The sequence below is a fragment of the Vidua macroura genome, chromosome 1 (assembly GCF_024509145.1).
Source record: "Vidua macroura isolate BioBank_ID:100142 chromosome 1, ASM2450914v1, whole genome shotgun sequence".
In the NCBI taxonomy this organism is placed as follows: Eukaryota; Metazoa; Chordata; class Aves; order Passeriformes; family Viduidae; genus Vidua; species Vidua macroura.
Window position 1 is genome coordinate 124,822,712 of NC_071571.1, and position 18,539 is coordinate 124,841,250.

At 40.6% G+C, this 18,539-nt stretch overlaps 1 protein-coding gene and 1 long non-coding RNA gene across 3 annotated transcripts in view; one reads left to right on the forward strand and one right to left on the reverse strand.

Annotated features, from left to right (window-relative positions):
• Positions 1-2,420: 2,420 nt before the first annotated feature.
• Positions 2,421-5,146, reverse strand: LOC128815924 (uncharacterized). Its single transcript, XR_008439750.1, has 3 exons — positions 5,097-5,146; positions 4,197-4,240; positions 2,421-2,642 (listed from the first exon to the last, which is right to left on the reverse strand). It is a non-coding gene; the product is annotated as an uncharacterized LOC128815924 (long non-coding RNA).
• A 2,781-nt stretch (positions 5,147-7,927) lies between these two features.
• ZC2HC1A (zinc finger C2HC-type containing 1A) overlaps positions 7,928-18,539 on the forward strand; it is a 36,771-nt gene continuing 26,159 nt past the window's right edge. For both annotated transcript variants that reach the window (XM_053992414.1, XM_053992422.1), the window contains exon 1: positions 7,928-8,003. In XM_053992414.1, the coding sequence (XP_053848389.1) occupies positions 7,988-8,003 (16 nt within the window). In that variant the 5' untranslated portion in view covers positions 7,928-7,987. The remainder of the gene's footprint in view (positions 8,004-18,539) is intronic.

Genomic DNA, 18,539 nt, shown 5'->3' on the forward strand with positions numbered 1-18,539 from the left:
CATCATTCCCTCTCTTTGCCATAAGGGCAAAGACATCAAGACTTGAGGTAATGTATCCTGTAGGACTGGTCAGCAGGGAGGGCATGTCTATCTGTAAATATGGGCTAAAGGCTATATTCATCAGGTATGCAAAGTGCTGACTTGTAAGACATAAATGGGGTTTGCTTTACAGTGACTCAGCCACCATGCTCTAAGCAAATCTCCACATTTGTCTGCTTGTACTGCAGGCACTTTGAAACTCACTTAGTCACACATTTATCTGAAGTGCAAACAGCCCCAGCCCCTCAAGACATGGCTGAACAGTCTCCATCTATCCCAACTGCATATGGTGATTTTATGTAGGACACTGGACAGGTGAGAGAATTTGAGGTACTTTGAGATGCCCAAGAATCTCCTTTCACAAGGTCAAATCACATTTGTATGCGTAAGTTTGGTTTCAGGAAAAGGTAGGTACAAGTAGTTTCTACTGACTCTGCTGTCCCAAATTTTGTTTATAAAAAAAACATAAAATGCATACAAAGGATAATAGAGACATAGTCATTCAAGCCAGATCAGAAGTGCAAAATAGGAGCTGGCCTCGTTTGATTCTGCTCACAATACAGAAATCAGTGAGGGAGATAATGAGAAGGAAGTGAAGAACCTGAGGTTGCAGGAGCAATTCTCAAGAGCCAAGTTCTGGAAATAGATGTTTGAATACCTGGAGAGAGTACTTAGGAAATAGCCTAATCTGAAACACTGAGAGAAAATCAAGCCAAGAAAGTAACACAAAAGACTGATTTTAAAGTATTCAGAGGAGTAATAAAATTCAGTGGGGTTTCTCCCTGAACTAACAGTTGCACAGCATTGCTAAGCCGGGTCTTTCCATTCTATTGCTAATGAATTAAGTCCACAAAAAGCAAGGATTTCACACTGGTGGAAATGGAATTAAGTAGTCCCTAGAATCAGAAGGAGGTAGACAGATATGTAGGTAAGAGGACTCTATATTGCAAAATTTTCAGGAAGTGTAAGCAGTATCCCAGAGCTGTAAAAGATTTTTCACAAGAATGACAAGGTTGGAAGAGACCTTAAGGATCATAGAGTCCAACCCATGCCCTGATACCTCAACTAAACCATGGCACTAAATGCCACATCCAATCTTTTTTTAAACACATCCAGGGATGGTGACTCCACCACCTCCCCAGGCAGACCATTCCAGAACTTTATTACCCTTTCTGTAAAAAACTTCTTCCTAATATCCAACCTATATTTCCCTTGGTGCAGCTTTAGACTATGTCCTCTGGTTCTGTCAGTTGCTACCTGAAGAAAAAGACCAACCCCCACCAACCACCTTTCAGGCAGTTGTAGAGAGTGACAAGGTCACATCTGAGCCTCCTTGTCTCCAGGTTAAACAACCCCAGCTCCCTCAATCGTTCCTCACAGGGCTTGTGTTCCAAGCCCCTCACCAGCCTTGTTGCCCTCCTCTGGACGCGCTCAAGCGCCTCAACGTCCTTCTTAAACTGAGGGACCCAGAGCTGGACACAGCACTCAAGGTGTGGCCTCACCAGTGCCAAGTACAGGGGAAGAATGACCTCCCTGCTCCTGCTGGCCACACCATTCCTGATACAGGCCAGGATGCTGTTGGCTTTCTTGGCCACCAGGGCACATTGCTGGCTCATGTTCAGCCAGCTGTCGACCAGTACAGCCATTTTTGCTGGCTTAGTTGAAGTTAGATGCACACAAAGAGCAAATTTGAAAATACAAAATTGGGCTTGAAGCTCAGTTTCAGTTCCTTGTTTTTTTCCCTTCCCTTTTAATTAGACTTTTTATAGAATTAGTTCTCCAAAAGTATTTAAAGAAAAATAAAAGGGAGGAATCAATAAGGAAAGAGACAACCAGCAGTGCCTGCCAGCAAAACACTATTCTTCTCTCATTACTGCCTATGTTTGATCTCTGACTGACACCTTCGCATTTTAATTGACAATACTTGGCACCGCCTGATACGTTTATGATCTAAATGGTCTTCCCAAATGGACACAAAAATCTACTGAACACTTAAAACATGTTCATGTGTTAAAGACTAAGAGGCCCATAAGAAATATTCATGTACAGAGACACAATATAAAAAAATCTTTTTTGGAGGAATTTTACCCAGCCCATTTTATCTTATTTTATATATAATCTGTTGAGAAAATAAAATTGAATCCCACTTAAAATCAACAAAATCCTCACAAATTTAATGGAAGTGGCATCAGGAAAACAAACCAAACACAAATCCCATCTTAAAATTATAATCAACGTGAAATACACTGATTCTCAAAATCTCTTTTGTGCCCATTATTAAATGAAAGCCAAAGTCACATACTTAAGTTTTTATTTTGTAAATATTTACCTCCCCTCAAGCAAAAGGAAGATGATTGTGAGTGAGAGGCAGAGGGGACAATTTTAGCTCTTTATTCTGCTTGTGGTTTTTCATGCTTTCATTTCCTCTTTCCATGTCTTACTCTGCCAGTGTCAGTAATGGCTTGAGATCAAAAAACTTCCATAGTTGCTGGATATTATTTTCATAAGTAACAGCTTCTATATCCAAATAGGTTTTTTTTACACTCAGTATCTTAGAGCAAATATTAGCTTCATCAGGCTCTGAATTCGAAGTGTGTCTCATGCTGTTGAATAAAAACAGTAACCTTGACTCCATTTCTCAGATCAATGCATGTAAATCTTTTAAATCAATATGAAATTTCACAGTAAGCCAAAGAAGAGAATCAAGGAAAAGCTATGTCTAATCAAATACTACCCAGTGAATCAAATAATCAAACTTTTTTTTTTTGCATCTCTAAATTCTACAATTTGATCAAATGGCATGAAATATTTAAAAATATATTGTGAAAATTATTCTGACCTAGCATATGTCCCCTCTATTTCTGATTTCTGTGATTAGAAATAGAACTATGCCAGAGCCCAGTTGCTGATATATTCCAGTATGATTCCGTTTGATGGGCCCATTCCCCAAAGTGAAAGTATGGACTAATATTTCTGTGTTTCTTGCTCAAGCCTGTGTATATTTGGTGAGTTTACAAAGACATGGAAGACTTCCTGCCAGATGGTAAATTAGAAAATAAAATGCAACATTTTTTTCTTTATATTAAAATCTACAGTAATTAAGTCACTCACGAGCGACCATTCATTACCACAAGTAACGTTTTACAATCTACTATGTGCCAAATGTGTCAGATTCTTCCATAAGTACTCACATGAAGCTGGAAAGATCAGTGGAGTTGTATCACATGGTGAAATTATTTTTTTTATCCAAGCATCTAACTACATAGCAAAGCAAACCTTGCTATGTAAGAGAAAAGCCATCTCAGAGTATCTCAGACTGAGGGCCATCACATTTGCCACAATTACTTTCAGTCTGCTGAAAACTTTAATGTATTGATCTATACTTAAAAAGAAATTGATTGCAATACCCTGTTGAGCTGGGTGTTAGAGAGGCTGGAGCATCTTCCCCGCCCCCTCCCCCCCCATTTTCATCCCACACTCTCAGTAGATGTAATCACTGACACATCTTAATACTAGGAAACAACATGGGGCATGCAGATATCTAGCATTTGGGGAAGAAAAACATCACAAATCATAACGAGATAGACAGAATTCTCACTTTGGCCATGCACAAATGTTACTGGTAAGAGAGCAAGAAAGGCAAAAGAAACAGACAGAGTGAGGCTGTGGCTTTGAAAGGTAAAAAAAAAAAGACTCAATCACAGGGAGATCAGCTGCAACTAGAAGAGGCCTGGAGAATTCGCTGACTGGGCTCTTTGTTTAACGTAAGGAAAAGTACATCCAATTTAATGATGCTTGGATTAAACAAAACTAAATGTTCATCTAAAACTAGATGAAACTCTAGTGTTTTCTTTCTTTACGAAACTATTAGGTAAAAATGATTTAAGAAGGACTTCTACTGGCATATCCATGGCTATGTATTCTCAAAGAACTGCAAACATGCACGTTTAGTCATATCTCACAACATGATAAGCGATGATGCGCACTGCATAAACTGGTCAGGCTTTTGTTGAAGAATAGATGGATCACAAAATCACATTCTGGGAAACAAGCTGACTATCTTAGGTGATAAATAAAAAAGGAAACTTTTCCATCTAGCCCTTCAGAATATTTTATTCTAAAAAAAATCTTAGTTCGGCAAGAATTTCTAAACTTACCATGCTCTAATATGACCTGTTCCTCAGCGTAGTAAAGAAATATACTATCAAATTACAATAAAAATATAGATTAATTTGTAATGCCATTTTAATTTCTTAATTTAAAAAATTTGCCTTGAAGGGTGAAATCACCTCATCTCACCAAGAGAATCATGGTACATATGTATAAATTTAATTTTATTTACCATGCAAGGCATTTAGTGGGTTCCAGAAGAGCAGAATGTTTCACCAGCTGGGTGGTCAATTTGTTCACACAATAACTTGATGCACCCAAGTTTCACGTGTCTACCTAGCAAAGTCCATCTTCTAAGTGAGCATTCAGGAAAGAAAAACACATAAAGTGTTTTGAGGAACTCTCTGGCTTTGCAAAATCAACTTTGCAGCATTGTTTTGTTTCTCAGTAATCTCTCACTTTTGGTTTGTGCTGTGCCCTATAAAGCAGATTGTGTCCTAAACCAGCAAGCTGAAGCATGGAAGTGTGCTGGAAAATAAACACAGTCTGGGGGATTTACTAAAACTCAATTTGTTTGGCTTATGTATTCTGAATTTCTCTCTTATTTTTTAATAACTAGCCTGCTAGTAGAACTGTAAAAAATAACATCCCAACATATAAAGACTGTTATGCAGGTTGCAAAAGCCAATATATGGAAATAAGAAAACAGCAGAGATACTACATCCAGTGATAAAGTCACAGTCCCTGGTCTCCTTCTATTACTGGCTACTCAGTTTGAGAAAATCTACCCAACAGCTGGCAAACTAGAATTTAAACTCATATTTTCTTTGTCTTTTGGGCATTATTATAACTCATTTACTCTTATTTTTTCAGTTTGGACTCAGCTTTATAAATTGAGCAATTCATGTTCTGAGAGAGCAAAAACTGTTTACTCCAGTACTGCTTACCAAGTTTTGTTGTGGTTTCTGGTCTCTTTCTGTCTAATCTGGGACAGCCACAGCAAACAAAACTATACAACTGTACTAAAAAAAAAAAAAAAAAAAAAGAGGGTAGATAAAAAGATTGATAGGAAAATCACAATACTTCATTCCTGAATATAAATTGTGACTATAACCCACAAAAGAACAAAAGGCATTCTTGCAGGAATTCAACTGAGGAATTATTTTAGTAGGAGAGTAATCATTCTTGTCTGTAGTCCTCAATTAACATTAACTGTAAGAAAAAGCTTATTAGGAATATTTAAATTTTAAAGTCCCCCTGTGCAAGCATATATGAATTCCCAGAAGCTAGTTACAGTGCAAAGTGTATTAATTAAAATATCACTTTGGGAGATCCTTCTTTATCCAGAGTTCATTATTAACATGAAAGATAGTGGAAAGGTTTTGATTTTTTATGAAGGTTTTAGTCATTATGACAGGGATTCAAATGGTGAAAAAGAGTATTTGAAATGTTAATTAAATTCTGATCATTTTACAGGACTTAGTAGTTTTTTGACATTTCTGCCCCATAGAAATGATTTGCACTGCTTTGCAAAAACCAAGGGCAAGGTAATTCAAAACTTTGGATCCCAGAGTATTTTTTTAAAGTGACTAAAGATTTGGAATAGTACAGTGTAGGGATTTTTCTATATTGATATATACAGGAAGCTGTATTTATTTCACAGCTTCTCTTGGCCCATCTAAACTGCTTATAAGATTCATAGCCCATGTCCTACATCAACCCCCCTTTATCTGGAATGTGTTTGGAGAATTGTTTACCCAGAGTGAGCGCTTGGTTGGACCATGGTGGATTGTTTGGCCCTGATGGCCAATTAGATCCACCTGTGTCTGGACTCTGGCGAACAGGGTCACGAGTTGTGAGTTAGTGAGATATGATAGTTAGAGAAAGTAGCATCTAGTATTTAGTATCCTCTTTTATGTAGCATATTAATGTATTATAACATAATTATAATAAAGAAATCATTCAGCCTTCTGAAATGGAGTTAGACATCATCATTCTTCCCATTGGGTTTGCCAACATCTACAACACACCTCAAATAGGAAACCCTTCACTAAACTGAGAACATCTCCTCCTCCGGTTTTGAATTTGCAATCCCCACGTGGAAATATCACGAAAGGAAGTGTACTTCTTGTACACTATCCTAATGGTAAGTTTATCGAAATGCTTACTAGCTATAGGCTTATTTAAGTTCAGTGTCAAAGATTTAAAGAATAATTTGCAAAGTTTAGAACTTTGAAACTTGGTGGCAAACTAGTTACTTCTGGCATGGCCTGTAATTTTAAAAGCATAAACTCCAGAGACCAAAGGCAAATCTAAAATGTACTTTTTCTAAATTAACTAGGAAAAAAATGCAGCTGGAATTACCATATGTACTCAAGCTTTTGGTCTCAAATGATGATTTTAATAATATATTAGTCATGATTTACATGCTAGCTGTTTGGCATGCAGCATCTAGGTCTATTTGTTCTGTGCTAAGAGAATGCAGAGATGACAACATGACCATAATTTCCAATTTAATGTAGTTTTTATATATTTGTTCCTTTGCGTTGCATTCACAGATGTGCTAAGAAACAGTAACTGTGATTCTATGGACAAGTGAATCTGTATCAACCAACTTGTCTAGCATAAGAAGAGAAATTATTTGCATGTGTCTGTAAAGACAGCAGTAATTTCTATAAGATTTATTGTACTTTAGAAAAACTTTATTAGTTGCTCGTGGCATATTTCCACAAGAAAGACAAATAAAAGATCTTAAGATGTAATTCTAAAATAATGGCTTGAAGAGAGAAATATTGAAATGCTCTGGTTGCTAAAAATGTGGAGACCTTTTGTAAAAGGATTGGAAGAATTTCTGTATGTATCAAGCATTATTTATATTCATTAGCCAATGGCAATTTAGTAGCACTATTTCCTGAAAACATCCATACTCAAATGTATGTAGCAGGAGATTCCATCAAGACACTAATCTTTTATTAGCATCTCTTTCAGGGAAGGGTGGGGGAATGCATTGTCTGCAATTATTTTCAGGACTTGAACCTGAAAACATTTTTTTCTGTGTTCTTCCTGTAGTCTTCCTAGTTTTCTCATTAGCAAGGGGACACCCCAAAAGGCCACACATCAGCACCCATCTGTTCAGCTACTAGGTGCTGAGGGTGGAAGGTCCCTTGCTGCCCATGTCCATCCAGCGATGCTGGATGCTTTGTCGACTGCACGATCATTTCTCCTTATCTGCTTCGCTTTGGTCTTCATGTTCAAGGAGGGTCGTGGAGTCTCCCTCTTAGGAGATATTAAAAATCCACCTGGACTCGTTCCTCGTTCCTGTATCCTGCTCTAGGTGATCCTGCCTTGGCAGCAATTTGGACTGAATGATCCCCAGAGGTCCCTTCCAACCCTAATGATTCCGTGATCCTGTATTTCACGTAAAGGCGCTGCTCTTGGAAGGAGATCCCTGATCACAGCATAACCTCAACGTATGGGCTTCAGGACCTGTCAGATCGCACCTGAGTCAGAATACGCCTGGTTTTTCCAGGGAGATGCCCAGACCCGGTGCCCTGCTCCCTTGGGAACCCAACCAGGGCGCAGCCTAAGGACGGGGAACATCGCCTGGGCCCGGCGAGGCGGAGCGGGGCTTGTGAACTCCACTCCTGGCGGGCAGCGGGCGGGCGGGAAGCCGAGGCGGAGCGGGCGGGGCGGGCGGCGGTGCCGGGGCCAGAGGCCACCCGCCCGCCCGTCCGGCCAATGGGAGCGGCGGTTGTTGGCGGGCCGGGCGGTGGCGGCGTTGCCACAGCAGCGGCGCTCTGAAACCGAGCCCAGCCCGAGCCGGCGGTCGGGGCGCGCCATGGAGGGGCTGGAAGGTGAGCGGCAGCGGCGGAGCCGGGGCAGCCGGCGGGCGCCCGGGGCGAGGCGGGTCATTTGTGTTGCGGCTGAGGCGTGTTCGGGCGGTGGCGGCGGTGGGAACGGGGCCCGGGCACCGCCTTGCCCGTTCGCGGAGCCCCCGCGGCCGGCGGCGCTGAGGCGGGCGAGCGCCGCGGAGAGGGCAGCGGACAAAGGCGGGAGGCAGCGGAGCCCGCGGGGCCGGGCGGCGGCAGGACCGGGCTCCCCGCGCTTTGTCTCGGGCGCTGCTCCGCTCCCTCACCGGCCCCGCCGGCCCCTCCCTGCGGCCGCCGCGCTCCGAGCCCGCTCGCCGGGGCCCTGCGGGCTGGGTGCGGCGCAGTGTGCGGGCATCTCTGCCAGGAGCCCTTTTGTTGGTTTTTTTTTTTTTTGCTAACAGATGGCTAAGGTGGGTGTTAAGATCCGCTTATCATGCTAGGGGAATGTTCAGTGCGGTGAAGAAAACTAGGTATGAATTTGCTGACAGGGTATTTTCAACTTTATCCTGTGCCGGTTGAATTAATGGAAACGTTCTTGCTCTCCGAAATGATAACATCATTTTCATCGGTGGTGTTATCCGTCGTAGCATAGATATCAGCTTGGAATTCATGAAGTTACAGCTTGCAATCTGACCATTTTTGTAGGCCTGTCTTGACTGCATTTTGCAAGCTGCTTTAACCATGCTACTTTAAAAAAAAACTGTTTCAAAAAACTATAACACACAGTCATTAAGTCTTCCATGCTCTACTTCTCTAGAGGTAACTGAGTGCTTAAATAGGAGGAGTAAGCACAAACTAGCCTTTGTTCTTTATCCCTTCTAGAACAGTTGGAGAACTAAAGTAATTTTCACAGAATACCTATGTTCTCTCTTTAGTAGATTTTACAGTAATCAGATCCTATTCTTGAGCCTAGTGACTTCATCAAGACTTTAAATTTGGACATAACTTGGCATTAAAATCCCAAGAGCTTTCTTTGATTCACTTGGCATTCTTTGCTGACTATTAATGCCTTTGAAATTTGAAACATGGTGTCCAGTGTTTATCAAATAATGCCTTATCAGGCATTCCAGCTCTCAGGACAATGGTATGGTACCTCTCCAAAAGGGAAGAGTTTGCCTTAATTTTGAGTAAGCTGTGAATTTGACTGCATTTGAGACTCTACATCATCTGCAGCGCATCTATGAATTGATTTGGCTGTATGCTAATTTTACCAAGGCCAGCTATACTTGCTGTGTTATGTAAGCTCTAGCACTTTAATTACAGGGGGTAGGAGAAAAATATCTACAGATAACAGCAGAATCCTGAAAAAACTTGTGATATTTTAATAAAATTTGTCCAGTTCCTGACTTCGTTGGAAATTATTTATATCATGCTTGTATTTCAGAATGTACTGGGAGTGGAGAGAACTGCTAGATCATAGGTGAAATCTCATGTTTTACTGAAACTTTTCTTTCAAAAGCTAGAGCTTGTCAAAGCATTTTTTTTCCATCGTGTGAAATTATTCTTCTGAACACTTGCGATTAATTTCAGAATAGCACAGAAAATAAGTTATGTCTAAAACTCCAGCTGTCCTTGCCTTGTAAACACTCATATCTCACACTGTTATCCACTGTCCGTGAATGCAGAAGTTTTTGAAACTGAAGAACAATTTTCTGCATTTTTATGGGTCATGTTTTTATTTTTTAAAAACCACCACAATATAAATACTACCCTTTCTGCTTCAAAACATTTGAAGCAAGTGGGTTTGCTTTTATTTACAGTTTTTCAGTTTAGGCTGTCTCTGTTCATGAATACTAGTTTAGGCTCAGATTAAGTTTTTGTAGAAAGGTCACCCTGGGACAGAAAAAATGTAGGCAAAGCCAATAATAATAATAAATTATTTCATTGGTTATTATGCTGTTATTAATATTATTGCTCCATCAGCAACTCAGAAGGGTGTTGCTGGTTGCCATCTTTGATTAAATTTATGTTTGGATGTGCAATTGCACAGTCATACCCATCTGACATATAAGTATGGGCAGCTTCTGAAATCTGGCTCGGCCTGCTGCCTCATTATATTAGTGCTTAGTAATAGAATTTCCCAGAGCTGACTGGTGCAGTAGGTGCTTGGCAGCTGTATGTGTGAGGGGGTCATGGTTATGGGGAAGGGCAGGACTTTATCTGTCAACAGCAGCCTCTTGGTGTGTGTATGATGGTGGAGGGCCTCCTCAGGCTCAAGATGCTTGTCCTGGACTTTCCAGCCTCAGAAGCTGGTGCTTTTGCTTTGCTGAGGATCAGCATTATAGATGAAAGATCTGTTTTACTTCAGTTTACATAAGCACGCTATTAATAAGAAAGGGCTCTACCCAGTTTATAATGATCCTTTCCAAAACGTGGAGAGATGAATGTGTAATGGTTGGCATGTGGAACTGTATTCATGACATTTAAAAAACTAAATAATATTTTCAGTGTCGCAGTTGCATTTTCTCACTATGTGCAAGTTTAAATGTCCTGTGAAATGGCAAAGTAGAGTTCTATGTCACTTAAAAGTTTCTTGTAAAATGTAATTTTGTTGCCCCTTTGAGGCTGTTGCTCTATTAGGTTATTTTTATCAGTATTGTTATATTACTAGATTGAGTCAAATTTGTACCTTTAAAGGTTTGTAAAAGTAAGGAGTGCATGCTTGTCATTAGAGGTGACAAATCTGATATTAAGTCTAAAGTTGCTAGCTCAACATTTGTCAGTTTGCAGCTTGCATGCTGTTTGGCTGTTTTCTTCAATTTTCATTTAATCTACTGATGAAAACAGAGCAACAGACTGGCTCTGTCTGACAATGTAGTGATCTCTAAGGTGAGCTTAAAAATCCATTCATGAGTAGTTAACCATGTGCTGAATCTCAGGACCGTTTTTGATGGATTAACATCTTCTTGTTGCTTTCACTGCTGTGTCAAGAAAAAAGCTGTCACACTGGCGTGTTTGTTGCTCTCTGTTTTGCCTGAGCGAGATGGAACCAAGCACTGAATTCCTGACTTCCAGAGCAGTCCATTCCAGTGGTGGCGTTTGATCGGCTTTTTTTCAATCAGTTGTTTTTTCTGGGAGGAAGCCGATCAGAAACAGCTGCTTGAGCCAACTAAACGCCGCTTCCCGCACTTGTTCACAGCCCATCCCAGCCTAAGGGGCAGAGGGGCCGCTGTGTCCGAGGGCAAAAGTCCAGCTCTCTGTGGTAGCTAATGGCAGTGCTTGCCCAGCCCCACGAGCAGCCAGGGAAGGCTGGTTGTGGTTGGAAGGGGCTGGCTGGCTGTTGGCTGAGGAAATAGCCTGCAGTGTCAAACCCAGAGCCTTCCCTTGCTGATCTTCCTACGGACTGAGCTGCCTGGGTGTGTCCTCGAGGTCTCTCTGTACAGCATCTTCTGCTGAGACCTGGGGTCTGTGCTATGATAGCAGCTGTCCCTAGACCTGCCCCAGCCAGTGGAATGTCTGAGATGTCCTGCTCCACCCCTAACAGTGGAGGATGCAAGATGCAAGATCTCTCCTTTGGGGTTTTATGTTAGTAATGTGACTCTTGAGAGCAAGTGCTTATTCTTGCCTTGTCAGAATTTCAGAATGCCCAATGTTACTTTTTTTCCTTAATAGTGTAGAAAATTATTGGGTTTAAAAACAAAAATAATATTAATGTGAGTGTTATTTTCCTTTTAGAGTTGATCTTTGTCTTGCCTCACTGGATCCATGCAGCAGCCTCTGTACTTTGCTGGCCATTTTCTTTATCTCCATTTGACTTCAGACTTCAGCTTTCATTCTTTTTAATAGGTCTGTCTTTTGTCCAACAGGGAAAGAATTTGTTTTATTGTACACTGTTCTTAAATCAGCAACTTGAAACTACTAAAAATGCAAAACTAATATTAATGTAAATAATTTTAATAAGTTATTTTTCTCTGGTAGCCATTGAAACACAAAGATAAATGTGTCTTTGCACTGAACTGATGTTTCACTGGGCATACTTGAACCTCTGTTAAGTGATCTGAATTTGACATTTAGCACCCTATAACTAGTCAATATATTTACTCTCTTGAAAGCAATCATGTTTCTATTTTTTAAATTAATGATTATTTTACTTAAGGAAAAATCCCAAAAGCTAGATTAGGCTGATACGATATGGAGAAGTGCACTACCAGAATCTGTTTCACCTTTAAAGGAGAGGAAATAGACAGGAATGTGTGTAGACAAGAATTTGAATGTTTCAGATTAGTTTCTTCAGTATCTTAGAAGTGATAGATTTTATGCCCTTTTGTCGTGGTTTGACATGGAAGTGAATTTTTCAGGAAGTTGGGTCAAACCAATCAGTGGTCAGGTTTGGATATTGGCACCTGGCACTGAAGGCATGGACACACCTCTGAGAACACAGGGGGTTAAAAGCAGAGAACTCCCAAGGGAACTGTCTCTTTGGTTCTGGTCAGTGAAGAGTGCAGTGCAGACCTCCCCTGCCCAGCCACGGGCTGCGTGGGGGAGGGGAAGCCATGCGGCCTGGGAGAGGTAGGCCAGGGGCTGAAGGACTGGAACCGAGCCAGATCCTGCAGACGGAAGGGTGGAGAGAAGCAGAGATGCCTTTGTTTCCCCTCCTCAAAGGGAAAGAGACAGAGAGCCTGATGGCACCTAGAAATTTGACAGCAGAAGAAAGGAGAAAGGGGGGGGGGGGGGGGGGGGGAAGATGCCCAGTGTGAGAGTTGGGAGTTCTGGGCAGAGATTTCAGCTGTCTGGGGAGTCTGAACGTTTAACCCTATCCTGGAAAATGAAGGCTTTGTAAAATATTACTCCTCCTCAATTTATAGTAGAAGAGAGACAGTCCGGGACCTGAGATGTTAGAAAAAGAAATTTTTAGTTGGGAGGAGATGATGGAGTAGCTTTCAGCTAGACTTTTCTTGTTAGCCATGGACTGAACCAAATTCTCCTGCAATAGAGACTGCTTTTTAAAGGGATGCAGTGGTGCACCAAGGAGACCAGTTTCAGCAACCACCAGCACAGGAATGGCAAGAACAGAGAAAAGCTGAGGATAGAATGGTGATGCCCTCTGTCTTCAGGAAGAAGATGATCTCTGTTCTTGGACCCTCGGCCCCAGGGGAAAATGGGGGGGACTGTAGTCCCAAGATGAGAAGCTGAACTGTTGTCTCTTTTAGTCCATGGCAAAGCATCCTTAAAGGAGCCCTATGAGCAGTCTGTCCATGCACGGTGGTGAGAGCACTGTACATGGAAGGAGGATGTCACACTGGCAGATTTTCTCCAGGCGGTTGCCATGTGTGACATGGGAACACAGGAGGTGGCAACTGTGTTTCCTGGGGGTCTGTGGTGCAAGAGAGACTCCTCTCTCCCTTAATGGACTGAGTATTGATTATCTGAAAGGTGGCAACTTAATCAAGAATCCCGGGTGATGTTTCATGGTGGTTGTTTTGGAAATTGGGTGGGAGGAGGAGTGTTTTAGAGGGTCATCATCCTAGATTTAGTGTGTGTGTGTCTTTTATTGTAGTAATAGTTTAATAACATTTTTTTTTCATTTGTTATCAAGTTTAAGCCTGCTCTGCTCTGTTCCTGATCACATCTCACAGCATTTATTTGGGAAAGTGTATCTTCATGAGGGCGCTGGCATTGCACCAGTATCAAACCATGACACCTTTTCTATAGTTTTTTTAGATTTCTTGCATTTTTAACTTAAATTACAGAAGCTAGATTGATCTACTAATTGACTTCATTTGGTTGAATATAGTGGAAAGATGAACATGTTTTACCTGCACACAACATGGTGTGGTTGTCATCAAAAGCAGGTGTCGCATTTCAGTGAAACCTGATTTCAGGAGTATGGTAAGCACTTGACTGGAGCTGCTGAGGAGTGGGCTTACTTTCTAAAGAAATCCTGAGGGAGGGGCAAACTAGGAATCAAGATATTATAAATTGAGTTTATTATCAGGTTTTTTTTAACACATCATTTTTTGCCAATTAAGATTCTGATAAGCAAGCAGACTTAGGTAGGGATTGCTCTGTCCAATTACACTTGTAGAGTGCATAAGCCCAGATTTGCTTTGGGGATCACTATGCTAAAACAGTCTTGGTTTAAGGCTGGTGTGAAGAAGGCAAGTCTTTGCCTGACTGCTCTCACAGTGATCACAGTGCCTGTAGCCTAATACAGGAGAACAGTGTGTTTATGAAGCCAAAGCAGAACTGTGTGACATTTACATAGGTTTTGCAGGTCACATGCTTTCTAGTGCTTCTAGTTGATCTTAAAGCTTGTTAATAGAAAGCCAGATGATGTATCTGGAATTCAGATCTGTCAAATAGTGCTGCTTGTTTGCCTTTGGTTTAGTTGCATTTCTGTAGGCTTTGCAAGGGAAGGTTTCATAGATTTTTCTGGATGACTGTCATGACTGAGTGACTCTCTAGAATGCCTGCACATTTACACTCAGTATGGGAACAAATGGGAGGAATCGGAGGTCTGCTGTCTGTTGCAGAGCTGGGATCTAGTTGGGATCATCTGTAGGTGGTAGGACAGCTCACAGGACTGCAGTGCTGTGGTGGATGAGTACAGGCTCTTCAGGAAGAACCAGCTGGACGGCAAGGGGGGAAGTTGCCCTTTATGTGGGAGAGCAGTGAGAATGCAATGGAGCTTTGCTGTAGAACCACCTGAGTATGAATCAGGGTTAGCAGGCAGATCAGTGTGGGAACAGCTGTTGTGGCTGTCTGCTAAAAGCCACTTGATCAGGAAAAATATGAAGTCTCCCTCATAATTGGAAGGATCAGTGTATTCACAGGCCTTGGTCCTCATGAGAGACTTTAACCTTTGAAGATACTTTAATCTGCTGGAGGGACAAGTCAGTAAGGGGAATGCATTGATGACAAACTCCTGACCCAGGTGATAAGGAGCTGGCAAGGGGAGGCAGTCCTGCAGCACTTCATATATACAGATGTGTGAGATGTAAAGGTCAGGGGCAGCCTTTCCTCCAGTGACTGTAGGATGGTTGAATTCAGGATCCTGAAAGAGGGAGCTAGGTAAATAGGTCTCAGCCCAGAGTTCAGGAATGCAGTCTGTGACTTTAGGGATCTGCTTGCAAGAGTCCCATGAGAAACGGCCATAGAGAGAGCTGGTTATTTTTAAGGATGTGTAATGTGACTGGCACATTTTCACATTAAAAGTTATGCTTCATATGAGGAAGGAAGCAAAGGACAGACAGTTATAGTAAAAGGGAGTATACCATTATGTGAGTTGTGTGTGCTGCTGTTACAATCATTCTTGACTGCATGGAATTCATTTCTCAGTCACCAAAAAAACCTATACAGAATCCTCCTCCAGGCTGTCACTTTGAGGCAGTGGGTCTCACCTTGGTGTGTTATTTTCAAGAAATTCAAATGAAATTCACTATCATCAGACTCATTCATGTTCAGTGCAATAACAGGTTTTTTTGAAATATAATGCATTTTCATTGTCAGACTGAAAAGCTGATACAAAAATGTGCAGAGGTACTATGAAAGTCTTTTCAGTTTGAAGGAATGGATGCTACAGTGCTAAAGTGTTATCTTTTGGAAACCGAAGTGACAGGTTTATACAAGATTGTCAATACAGGAGTACAGGAGAATTCATGAGGCTTTCCTATAAAATTGGGAGTAGATAGATAAAAGTAGATTGATTTGATATTTGTTAGACAATTGTCAAAACTTAGCTGCTTAAAAATGTCTAAGTATATGAATGGTTGAATACTAAGAGGCAGGGCTTACTATGATTTCCTCTTTCTTTGTCTCTTTCCTGCAAACTGCAGAATAGCACAGGTGAGAAGGGATGTGCTTGGTGGGGTAAAATATGCACAATATAATTTATCAAGCAGACTTGATCAAAGTATGGCAAGTACTTCCTGTTGTTAAGAATTACAGTCGGTGTATTCGCCTTACTTGTGTTTTCATTTAAAAATTCCTTTTGGCAAAATAATGCAAATTTGCAAAACTTTGATCATTATTGGAATACTTTTTTCCTACTTTGGTACATTCATATTTTCATTATGTTATTAAATTCTCTTCAAAACTGCTTTTAAAAAATGAATTCTCTAAATACAAAAAAATTAATGCTCTAATTTAATGGAATGTTCAAGGGTCTGTGCAAGACCTGGTCTAGTTGAAGATGTTTCTACCCACAGGAGGGAGGTTGGAACTAAATGATCTTCAAAGTTCCCTTCTAACCCAAAATATTTGTGATTCTGTGAAGTTCCCTACCTGTGTCACTGCACTGGTATAATTTTTAGGTGGCTCTTGCTTGTACTGTTTACCTTTGGTTAGGCTATGGTTAGTTGGTGTGTTGATTAAAAAAAGTATAACCCTGTCATTATTGATTATTGGACATATGTTAGAGACTGGGCAGTCCTCAAAGAACCAGATGCTGTGGCTTCATGATACAGATTCTAACTAATGTGGGGAATGAACAGCATTTTTTTATTGTACCATAAATATGTGGCACTCTTAAGTGACAAATGCCTTGCTTTTGGAGATGAGAATGGAGTTATGCTAAAAGCAATAAATACAGTTTTGTAGAAGAATTTGGTAAGTGCTCTTCAAGTGATGACTTTCAACACTTGCAGATTACTTGCTGGCTTCAAATAGGTACCTAGTCCCAAGGCAGGGAATTGTACCAGGCTGTTTCTGCATGTTTGAATTCAGAGAGGCTTGATGATTCTGATTATCACAGTTCTGTGGCCTAAATAATTTAGTACTGTCACTCTGTCGACAAGTAAAAGGTTTTGAAGGGCAGTCAGATTTTACAACCTGATGAAATACTGCTACAAAGTGCAGTCTTGTTTCTGCAATTTGTATCTAAGTGCACACACATTCCTGGGTATATAGAGCTCTCTAAAAGAGAAAAGTGTAACAAAACTTCAGTTATTCAGCAATACTGGAGGCTTCTTCTCCCTCTAGGTGTGAAGTCTATTTACACAACTGCTTTATCTGTAAACATGACAGCAAGAACAAGTGACTGTGACAGCTATGGCTGTGACTGTGTCAGATCAAACTTGTATGTATTGATGGGTCCACACATTGTACTGAGAAAAATAAATAGAACTGGCAGCTTGCCAGTTGTGGAAGTTGCAAGTTTACAGTTTCTGCTGTAAATCAATTGTGCTATTTGAATATGAGAAAAGAGAAAAGAAAGAAAGAAGTTGTTCTCTTGAAATCTAGGTTTCAACGAAGTCTAAATTTATCTATAATACTGAGAGCACCATGATACATCTGGTATAGCTGTACTGTCAGACTTAGTGGTCCACCCAGACTTTACCGCTAAACTCTTCAAGATCAGAAAGTATAGGTAACTAGACTGTAACCATTCTCAGAAGGAATGTGTGCAGTAACTTGTGTAGGTACAAACCCAGTGATTTGGAAGTAGATCTGGAGGAGGAGGAGCCCTGACAGGGGCGGTTTACAAACATGAATGATACGATTATTGTAGACCTGCTAATAAGCTTCCAGTCTGGTTAAGTCAGATACCCAGAATCATGATAGGTTGTACACTGTGTTTTTGTCGGAGACCTGGTCTCAAGAAAGCAGTAGAATAGGATATAAAACTCAGTATCTTCTGAGCTTATCTCATATTCTGTGGTATTCACATAACAATTTTGATAATATTTATCTTTTCTCTGGATATGTTTTGATTAGATAAACAGTAATAATTATTTCAGTCCTTCTCCAAGTTAACTATATCCATTCATGTTTAATACAGACATCTAAACTGCTGGTGATTAGAAGTATTAAAGTTGGTAAAAAGGTAAAGAAGTGTAGCTGCTGTATAATCTAAATGATATTTTAAAGTCCTGCATTGCTGCTAAATTTACAGACTGAAGAAAATTGCAATGCAACTATCTTACTACCAATTTCTATTCTCAGACCAATTTCTCAAGCATATCCTCCTGTTTCCCAATTTGAGTGTTCCTTTTTTTTTTTTTCTTAACCTCCTCCCTGCAGTGCATCCCCGATTAAAAACTATTTTGGTTAACTTTTTTCAGGAAAAAAATTGCAGTAGATATCACACATTAATGTCTTTTTAAAAAATACACAAAACAAAGCCAAAATTAACTCAATTGCAACTTCCACAATTTTATTCCCATGTCTTACTTTTAAGTTATCAGATTTCATGTGGATAACATCTCTAACCCTTCTGTAAGGGAAGACTCGTGGACTCCTAGAAAGAAATGTTAAGGTTTTGTGGTTTTGGTTCGTTTGGTTTTGGGGTTTTTTTGCACTAAAAGCGAGGAAAATCACAGAGGAATTAAGAAGCTAAAGGGGTGAGTGTGCTCCTTCATAAAGGTTGGACTTTATCTTAGATGTCTCTTCCAACCTCATTATTCTGTGATTCTGTGAAAGGACTCTTGGCTTCCCATTTTCAACAAAACTTCAGGAACTTCCATTTTTTAAAAATAACTTCCTTATGTGCTTTGGGTCAGTGATTTGTGTTACATGGGAGGTGTTGGCAGTAGAAATAGCTCTAGGCAGATGTGTTTACCTGCCAGCAGCAGGGGAGGGTGG